General features: G+C 25.0%; 2 protein-coding genes across 2 annotated transcripts; both read left to right on the plus strand. All coding sequences in view use genetic code 6, as the record gives it.

Annotated features, from left to right (window-relative positions):
- Nucleotides 1-1,910: 1,910 nt before the first annotated feature.
- Nucleotides 1,911-7,846, plus strand: TTHERM_00030140 (bowman-birk serine protease inhibitor family protein; the record flags this gene model as incomplete). Its single annotated transcript, XM_971818.2, has 24 exons — nucleotides 1,911-1,971; nucleotides 2,037-2,637; nucleotides 2,902-3,104; nucleotides 3,163-3,318; nucleotides 3,380-3,856; nucleotides 3,943-4,086; nucleotides 4,164-4,301; nucleotides 4,353-4,487; nucleotides 4,538-4,666; nucleotides 4,730-4,864; nucleotides 4,926-5,060; nucleotides 5,111-5,245; nucleotides 5,299-5,361; nucleotides 5,411-5,476; nucleotides 5,537-5,818; nucleotides 5,873-6,007; nucleotides 6,070-6,201; nucleotides 6,252-6,325; nucleotides 6,387-6,447; nucleotides 6,496-6,627; nucleotides 6,681-6,947; nucleotides 7,006-7,311; nucleotides 7,373-7,489; nucleotides 7,545-7,846. 24 exons carry the CDS (start codon nucleotides 1,911-1,913, stop codon nucleotides 7,844-7,846), a joined length of 4,386 nt encoding a protein of 1,461 aa, XP_976911.2.
- Nucleotides 7,847-10,314: 2,468 nt separating this feature from the next.
- On the plus strand, nucleotides 10,315-10,623 carry TTHERM_00030150 (helicase carboxy-terminal domain protein; the record flags this gene model as incomplete). The annotated part of the gene is made up of 1 exon (XM_971819.1): nucleotides 10,315-10,623. The coding sequence occupies one exon, from the start codon at nucleotides 10,315-10,317 to the stop codon at nucleotides 10,621-10,623; it is 309 nt and encodes a 102-aa protein (XP_976912.1).
- Nucleotides 10,624-10,700: the final 77 nt, after the last annotated feature.

Below are 10,700 nucleotides of genomic sequence, written 5' to 3' on the forward strand. Positions count from 1 at the left end.
TTTTTATCTACTAAATATTTGATCAAGTATTTCACCTCAAAAGCTTTAAAAAATATATATCAAAGTGGATTCGTATGGGTGAGAATAAATAAAAAAATTACATAGAGGCCTATAAACAGTTTTTACCAAAAAATAAAATTATCGAAAAGTCTAAATTAAAGAAAAATTTGCACAAAACAGATTCTTTTTTTCCAAATTTAATCTTAAATTTTCAATCTACTTTTTTTAATTAATTAGTAAGCTTTTTATTAAAAATTATTAATTTTAACCAACCACCCTCAATGACTCTAATAAATTAATAAAATATAACTCATTTATACCCATATAAATATAAAATAATCTATCAAAATTGTCAATATCATTAGGAAATATATTAATGAAAGCTATTTGTTAAAAAGAGAAGCTAAAAAGTGTATTTTTTAGATAATTCAATAATAATATCATTTCTTTTTTAATCAAAGTAGTTTTTAATATTTATTTTTAATAAAATATAAAATTAATTACTTTTAATTATACATTTTTAAGTGATATCATTTACTAATTTTTCTTATATATTTGTAATTTTTTCTGAAATCAATATCAAATTTACTCTAATTAAATTGTAAATAAGTAAAATTTTTTTAAATTGAGAGTAATATTATCACTTTATCTTTAATAAATATAATTGTAAAAGAAATATTGTAAATATGTCATGTGCGATTGATTATCGGTATTTCCCTCAAAGTGAAAAACTATTATCATTAAATCACTAAAATCTAATCAAATTAAATTGTTTCCCCGATTTCATTTTTTATTTACAAGTTTAAATAATTAAGAAAATTTATAGTCAGTCAGTGATAAAATAAACAAATTTATTACAAATTGAATACTTTTTATTTGTTTTTTTTTCTTTTCTTAATACATAATAATCGCAAATAATAATAATATAAAATAAAATTTATGCTACTAAAATATTTAACTTTTAATATAAATTACTTTTAAAATCTAAATGCAACTTAAATAATAAATTTTTTAAAATGTATAAAATTTCTTACATTTTTTATTAAACTAGTTTAAAATAATTCCCCCTAATATTTAAAATAAATAAATTTTCTATTTAATTAAAAAACCAAAAAATTTTAAAGCCTTAATGGTAAATAGTATTTGAAAATATTGCAGTTTTAATTAATAATGTCATCATATATATTTGATTAATTTAGGAGAATAAATTCTGATTTAAAATTTACATTAAAAATAAAAACAATAATATGTTTTCTGTTATTAAAATTTCTATAAAATATTCTTGTATTTAAAAGTAATTTATTCTTTTAATTTATGAATAACGGAATAAAATAAACTAAATCTATAAAAATTTATTTAAACAAAGATTAAATTCTATTTTATAAATTTTTAAACTTCTCTCCTGACTATCTACAAAAAATGGGTAATTATAAAGAATGTAATATTTACGAAAATAAGGATTGATTGAATGTTTTTTGAATGAATTATTTATCATGAAAAAGTAATCAAATAATCATTATCAGTTATACAAATAAAATAAACAATAACCAGATTGTGTATAATTTATTCACTTTACATTTGATTCATATATTACCAGATTGACGAAAAATATTTAATATTTAAATCGAATCACGAAAAACTTGAGTTTTGGATAATTAATTAGAAGATATGTAATCAATATTTATTTAGATCGCGATAACTTTTAATTGGTGTATGGAAATTACAATATTTAATTATTTGTCATGATTTATGTCATATAGGTAAATGATAATTATGTTTACATTAAAAAAATAGGCTTAATGTTCATTAAGCTAATCAAATTTTTGTAAATAATTAGTAACAATTATTTGGAAAAAATAAGCCAAATCCTAAAAAAGACAAAAAAATACTACTTTAAATTTAAATTTTTAATGACAAATATTATTTTTAAAATATTAAGACTTGCTTTTCTTTTAACTTTTGCTTTAGGAGGTAGACTCTTTGCTACTTTTACAAATTTAAATATTTAACTATATTTTTATTGAATAAAAAAATAGATATAGTATTATTATATGAAGATATTGTTTATAATCTTTCATCTCTTGGATGGTCTAACTTTAAATCTCTAACAATCCTTACAGCTTTGAAGGAATCAGAAAATGGTTGCTTAGGCGCTTACGATAAGCACACTAAATCTACTTAAAAGACTTATGGAGGTAGTTTTCCTCCACATTGGAGTATTAGCTTTGATCTATTTGCTTATTAAATGGGTGATTGGACTACCAACTAATTTGTAAGTGCAATCTTAGATGGTGTAGTAGTTGGTACAGCTAATAAAATAGGTACCTGTGATATTGATTATCAAAATGGATCTTATGTAAATAATTAATTAGTGATATTTCATATTAACACTACTCATACAGCTACATCAGCAGTGATTTAAGTATAACATAACTTGGTTGATAATCATGAATGGCTTTGCTTTAATGATATTAGGATGTGGATAGACACATGTGATGAAACATGTGCTTCTTGTAATGGTCCAGCTCCTAATTAATGCACAAGTTGCCCTACAGGCGCAACTTTGAATGCAGGTAAATGTACTTGCCCTGCAGGCTAATATGGTTCTAATTATTAATGTGTAACCTGTCCAGCTGGGTAATTAATTATTACTTTAATATTTTTAATTTTTAAGCTAAAAATATAATAAGTACAAAGTAAGTTAATGACTTTTTATAAGAAAATATTCAAAAATTGTTTCTACTTATCATTAAAAATTTTCCCCTAAAATTAAAACATATTTATCATTTTTTTAATAGATTTAAATCACGCTTAATATTATGTTAATTTATTTGAGTAATAAACATTAATTAAATCACATTTTCTTCCAAAAAAGCTAAATTATTATTTTCACATATTTAGGACTTGGGCTGACACTAATTTAAATAAATGTGTTCCTGCATGCATTGCTGGGTAAAATTCTTGTAGTGTATGTAAAGATTAAAGATCATGCGATTAATGCAGTGGAGGAAAAGTAAGCTATAAAGGTGATTGCATAAATAGCTGTCCCTTTTTTTATGATTCAAGTGCTGGTACTTGTTAACCACTTGAGAAAAGCTTTCCGAGTATTAAATTAGTTTAAAACTATAATAGTGAATAATTTATTTTTGTTTATTTTTATAGGAGGACAAACTATTTATTAAGGTTTAGATGGAATTATTGATTAGACTAGTGCAGCCCCATTTACTTTTAGCTTCACAAAACACCACAATCCTAATTAGAATTTCTATGTTTGCAGTAATGGTGTTAGGATGCTTGGAGGCTTTGATGTAACTGGATGTAGATTTTTTAATTAAAATAAATAAATTATTTTTATAATATTTTTTCTTTGCTTGAATAGCGGGTAATTTTATCTATTATAATTCTGGAACAATTCCATATCATTGGAAACTTAGGATTAAAGTAAAAGTAATTTACATGGATTCATGGGATAGTGAATATTTCTACTTGAAAGTTGATGGGAATACAGTTTTATCAGATAGAAAACAAGCATCAGATTTTTCAGTTAATTTTTGTGGAGGATCTGACCCAGGTTATAAAGATTAGATAATTGAATATGACATAACTATAAATCACAGTGGAACTTCATTCGTTTTAGGATTTGAAACTAATTTAGATGAAAGTGTAACAAACGAATCATTCGGAATTTCTAATTTGATAGCTGTAATTGATTTGTGTCCAAACTAATTATGCACAACGTGTACTGATAAGATTTGTTTAACATGTGTAAATGGTGCATTTTTAGATAGTACAAGTATCTGCGTAACAACATGCCCAGACGGAACTTTTGGAAATATTTAAACTGGAAAATGTGAAAGTAAAAAAATTATTCATAATTTTTATAATTATTGCTTATAATGTTATCAATAAATTTTATTTAATTCATATTTATCATAAATTTAGCTTGTAGTCCTGTATGTGTAACTTGTAAAGACTCTCCTACAGGTTGTACAGCTTGCTAACCTGCCAGAGGGCCCAAAGCTGTTCTTCCAGATTGTGCTTGCTAGTCAAACGAGTATGATAACCCTCCAGATCCAACTTGCAAATGTAATTTTTGCATTTTATTATGAAATATTATACTTTTTCTGAATTTATAAAAATACTTTATTTGTTCCTTATATTAGAATGCTCATATAAATGCTTAACATGTACTTCAGTTGATTCAAATTGCACTACTTGTGTTGCTAATAGACCCAAAACTCCCTCATGTAATTGTGGCGATGGAACTTTTGAATAAGATAATTAAAACCCTGTATGTGGAAGTAAAATTAAAAATATAATTTATTAATTTCTCAATTTGAAAAAAATAACAGTATGTGATAAAAAGTGTTCAACTTGTTTTGGAAAAGCAGATAATTGCTTAACATGTAAAGGAAATAGAATTAAAGCTCCTTAATGCATATGTCCAGAAGGCACATTCGATGATGGATTCAGTTTAAATTGCATTAGTAAATTTTTAAATAAGTTTATTAAATATATTATTAAATGTTTTTAAAAGCATGCAATCCAAAATGCAGGACTTGTTCAGGGAATCCAGATAATTGCTCTTCTTGTAGTTCAAATAGAGCCATGCCTAATTGTACCTGTCCTGCAGATAAATATGATGATGGTTCTCCAGTTTGCAAAGGTATTACATAGAGAATTATACCTATTATTTTATGTTTTATAAATTTATTATCTTTTTAAATAGTTTGTTCTTACTAATGTGCTACTTGTGCTGGAAGTGCCAATAATTGTACCTCTTGTGCTGGAAATAGATTACCTCAAACTCCTTAATGTCCTTGTCCCTCCAATTATAATGATGCTGGATATGCTAATTGTGTTAGTAAATTTTTATAAAAATGTATTGTGTTGAACAATAAAAATAAAATAAATAAAATAATTAGTTTGTGATCCAAAATGTAATACATGCTCTACAGATTCTAAAAATTGTGTAACTTGTGCAGCTAATAGAACATAAAATCCACCTTTTTGTACTTGTCCTACTGGAACCTATGAAAATGACAAAGCTAATTGTCCATGTAAATATAACATTAAATTGAAAAATTTTTAAGGCCTATTAACAAAATAGCATGTAATTACAAATGTAGTAGCTGTGATAAAGCTGATAATAATTGCACATAATGCTCACATGACACTCGTACTAATGCTCCTATTTGTGATTGTAAGGATGGGTATTTTGATAAAGGTACAATAGATTGCAGAGGTATTTATTTACAAATCCTATAAATGCTTCAATTTAAAATTTTTATGAAATAGTCTGCCCTAAAAATTGTGTTAAATGCTAATCTCAGACTGAATGCACAGTATGCTCTATAAATAGTACATTTTTTTATTTTATTTTTATTAAATTAATTTATCCTTAATTAAGGATCAAACCCACCTTAGTGCAGCTGCAACGATGGATTTTACGAAGACTCAAACGGAGAATGCAGAGGTAATACTAACTTATTTAATTAATTTTATTAACAAATTTATAATAATTTTTTTATATCAGCCTGTCACCCTAATTGTACTAGATGCACCGGACCTGGACCAAATCAATGTCAAACATGTGCAGGTAACAGAATAGATTTCCCAACTTGTAAATGCCCATTAGGCACATACGATGATGGAAATCCAACTTGCCCTAAATGCAACTCTGCATGCACATCTTGCTCAGGCCCATCAGTTAATGATTGTACATCTTGTTCTGGAAATAAAATATATGATTCTTCTTCAAATAAATGTGTTTGCCCAAAAAACACTTATGATTTAGGAATTGGATATTTCTGTGCATGTAAAAATACAAATTCTATTAACTATTTGCTTAAAAAAAATTTTTTATTAAAAGAATGTAACATTTTCTGCGATGGATGTTAAGGAAGCCCAAATAATTGCATAAAATGTGCTGGAGGTCGTATAGGCTTCCCCTCTTGCAATTAATGTCCAGATGGAACATTTGATAATGGAGGTCTTACATGCTCAAGTAAACCAATCAATTAAAATTAAATAATATAAACCTAATATTTATGTTTTGAACAAAAATAGAATGCAATACTAATATATGTTCAACATGCTCATAATCTCCTTCTAATTGCACAACTTGCTCTCCGGGTAGAATCAATGCACCTCAATGCACATGTATACAAGGTACATTTGATAATGGAATAAGTTGTGATAGTAAATTTTACTTTTATTTTGTTTTATATTTACAAATAATTTTTAAAAAGTTTGTGATCCAATATGCAGCTCTTGTGATAAATCGAAGTAAAACTGTACTCAGTGTATTGCAGGAAGAAGTGGGGTAACAACTTATTTATTTTTTTTATATTTTTTCAATTTAGCTCACTGATATAAATAAATAGGCTCCTTATTGTGGATGTAATGATGGGACTTATGACGATGGAGTTAATGTAGCTTGTTAAAGTAAGAATTTAATTTAATTAAAAAAAAATAAATTCTATTAATTAATAGAATGCCCTAACTAATGTTTGACTTGCTCTGGATCTAATTCTTGCACATAATGTAGAGGTGACAGAATTAACTTGCCTAGTTGCTAGTGCCCCTATGGAAAATTTGATGATGGTTTAACTGAAATGTGCAGAGGTATGAAATATTTCTAATTTAAAGAAAAATTAACTTTTTAAAAATAATAAAAGACTGTAATCCAAAATGTGGATCTTGTTAAGGAACAATTTATAATTGCACTACATGTAAAGGAAATAGAGTTAATTTTCCTAAATGTGATTGCCCTGATGGGTTTTATGAGATAGAAGATTTTATTTGTGCTCCATGCGATAAAAAATGTGGATCTTGCTCTGGATCACCTACCAACTGTCTAATATGTTCAGGGAATAAAATAAATCCACCAGTTTGTTCATGTCCTAATTAAACCTATTATGATTTAGTTTTAAAAGATTGTTCACGTATATTTATCCTTTAAATTTAATAATTAAAAAATTTTTTATTAAAATAAAAATAAAGGTTGTTTCCCTACATGTTAAACCTGCACTGGAAAATTCCCAAACTAATGCTTGTTATGTTTACCTGGCTTTATCATGAGAGATGGAATGTGTCAAGGTGAAGTGGGTACCTATGTTGATTATGAATCTAATTCAATAAAAAATTGTAATTTTACTTGTTATGAATGTGAGAGTAAATAAGATAGATGCATTAAATGTGATATTTCAAAGAAAAGAATACTACAAAACAATTCTTGTATTTGTATGGAAGGATATATTGAAAATGAACTTAAATAATGCATTTCTAATGTTAACCCTGATGAAAACAGTAATTTATCTTATGTTTGTGTTTTTATACAAAATTAATTATTAAATTTATTATTTTAAAGGGTGCATTTTACCAAATGTTGGATTTGGTATTTATTAAGATTAATCATGTGAATGCCCTGATGGAAAGTTCCTCATTGAAAGTTCTGGAAGATGTGCAGCCTGTCCTTCAAGTGATTGTATATTTTAATTTCTTTAATATTCATCAAATAAATCTATTAATTTTATTCAAAGGTAAAACTTGCAATGCTTCATCTTGCATAACATGCCATGATGAGTATGAGCTAAATACTAAAGGATTTTGCTTTAAAAGAGTTACAGATTAATCAGCATAAATTGTGCTATTCATTTTCTGCGGTTTAGCTTTATGCTTTGTTTTAAGTACAGGTTTAGTTTACTTTTTAAGGGAATAATATAAATTCTTTAAAATTAAAATAATTCCATAAGCATCTAAAAATAATGTTAGTAGTGTTTTAGATGCAAGTACTGTAAAACTTCAAGAGTAATAATCGTTATCAATCATAAATAACGTATGACCAATAAATAAATAATAGCAAACAAAATATTATTAAAACATTATAAATAAAAAATTAAATTTTTTTAACACCTTTATAATAATATAATAAAATAATATCTATATTTATAATAATTTCGTTTTAAGTAAAAAAAAGTTATTTTTCTTGTATGAAATGAAATAATTTCAATATTAATTTCTTTTTATTTCTTTATTTAGGTTTACTTTTATTTTAAACTCATACTTAAATATAATTTAAGAATTAAATTTCTTAGATAAAAAAAAGAATATTGAGTTATGTAATGGATTTAAAAATATTTTTAAATTACCCTATTGTATGAACATTCTAAAATCATGAAATAAATTAGTTTATACAGCCACTAGACTAGAAATGAAACAATCATAACATGTACCAGTTCTATCTTACCCAAAGGTATTGCATCCACTTTTAGATGAATATTTATAATCTTTTCTTGAAACAGCTGAGCAGTCATAACATAAATTTGTAGTATTAAACAAGTGTTATAGAGATTAAATTTGAAATTAGAATAGATAGTATCTGTATTACTTAACTAAGAATACTTAAAATTAGAACAGTTTATCAAAATATAATTAAGAGAGATCGTATTTATAAAAGTAACATCCAATTACAGAAAAGTAAATATACTATGAATTATTTGCTGCTTCACATATTTGTATACACTAGAGTAAACAAAGTCTTCACACATTGTAGAAACTCTCAAATTTAAGTAATTATTACTTGCATCTGTTAAAAAACAGTCTAAGCATTATAATCCAGATGTTGCTAATGCAAAATTAAAGTATTAAGGTACACTACTGTCGAGGCAACAATAGTTAGTTCCATTAAGCAAAGAGTAGTCTGGCATTAATTAGTTCCATTAAATTTGTAATTTTTATATTCAGTAGTAGCTGAATAAATACAAGCTAAATTACTTGAATTACTTGAGCAAGATCAATTAACACAAGTGGAATTATTAGCTGAATATGCAAAACTACTGCAACAATTTTTAGAGCTATTTTTACAAGTACTTCAATTAACAGCACTATTATACAATCATAACATTTATTTTCTGTTATTTTATAACTTGAAAAATGCCATAAATCAGAATAAGTATAAGCCCACCAGTGGCGAGGGCATAGATTAATCATTAACTATTACCATTTCTAATAAAATATGGTCAATTACTAACTTTACAATCTATACAAATATTTTATCCTAGTGTAGTATTAGGTACATAATCTGCACAAAAATTAGCTCTATTGCATGAACCTCCAGATTATTAAACTGAGCAATTATTAACGCAGGAAGATTTGGTGTAAGATAAAATACAAAGAACCAGCATGATCAGTATTGCATGCTCCATTTACTAGAATTTAGCAATTAAAACATGCTGTTTAAGCGTTATTTACAACATAATTAACACAAAATATTATCATCATTAGGACAAAATTTACTTGGACCATAAGTTTATACCACAGTACAGTCAACTATACAACCAGAGTCATTTACCTTATAAATAAAATAGCACATACTGGAATTCAAGTTTTTTTCTAACAACTTTATGTTTAAAACTGAATGGCTCTATTAGATTTTAGGTTAATTAAAATTTAAACTAATTAATTTTTGAAAAAAAATTTGTTAAAATATGGAAAGTATGGTATGTATTATGATAACTAATTTTTATCTATAACGTAGTTTTTATTAAATGTTTATCTAGAAAATTTATTAAATGTTCTTAATCTAAATTTTTAGATGATAAAAATTATTTTAAAAAAATAAGTGTATTAAAAGTGCAAATATGTTGATTTATGTTATAGTGATAAGATTTGACTAATGTTATATTCTCTTGTATCCTACATATATTTATATAATTTGACTGATTTAGTTTTTTAACGTTTATTCAAGAATGCTATTTAAAAAAAATGAAATTAAGAATTTTAATAATTAAATTATTTTTACTCTAAAGTACTTCAAATCTATAAATTAACACCCATATTTTATTTTTAAATGTAGTGTTAAATTAAGTAAAGTAAAATATTTTCAAATTTGAGAGTTAATACAATTTGACCTTAATTTATGAAGATTTACTGTATTTTTAAAAGAATTTTAATATCATTATATAAATACAATAATGGATCATTTAGGAATAAAAAATATTTTATTGAAGTACCTTTAATTTTTCCTTTTTAATAGCTTACATGATTTCAAAGTTAAAAAAAATTTTTTATAAAATCATATTAGATTTAATCTTAAATTTAGAGGTAATGTCAAATATAAATACATAATTAGATTTTTTTTTTAAAGTATTGTTTTTTATACTGAAATTATTATTTTAAAAATGCATATTAATTTAAGCTATTTTAAATTTTAATTAAGGATTTCAATTTCAAAGTAACTTTCAAAAGAAAACATTTGAAATTAAATAATTTGCTACAATCAGGAATGGAAACTACAAAAATTGTATAAATATGTTTGAATCATAAGGCAATTTAGGAGCATTTTTAAGTTAAAAATTATTTGAATTCAGTAACAACTGTTAAATTTTAATAAAACTTCTAGAAGGTATTGACCTAAGTGATTCTTTAGCATGGTGTGTCCTACTTGTTGGAGTGCCTCTGTGGTATATCTCAGAACCTTAATTTATTTGCAAGAAAAAGTATGTAGAGTTAGAACTAAAGATGGATCATACTGAATGGTAAAGAAAACAATTAATAAAATGTGATAATCAAGCAGCTGATAGATCTATAAGGCATAGATATGATTAAGGATATCCGTGAATTATTTGATCAAGTACTTCATCATAAAGACTTTAAAAAATATATATCAAAGTGGACTCTTATGGGTGAGAATTAAT

Source organism: Tetrahymena thermophila (genome assembly GCF_000189635.1).
Source record: "Tetrahymena thermophila SB210 genomic scaffold scf_8254667, whole genome shotgun sequence".
NCBI classification, from domain to species: Eukaryota; Ciliophora; class Oligohymenophorea; order Hymenostomatida; family Tetrahymenidae; genus Tetrahymena; species Tetrahymena thermophila.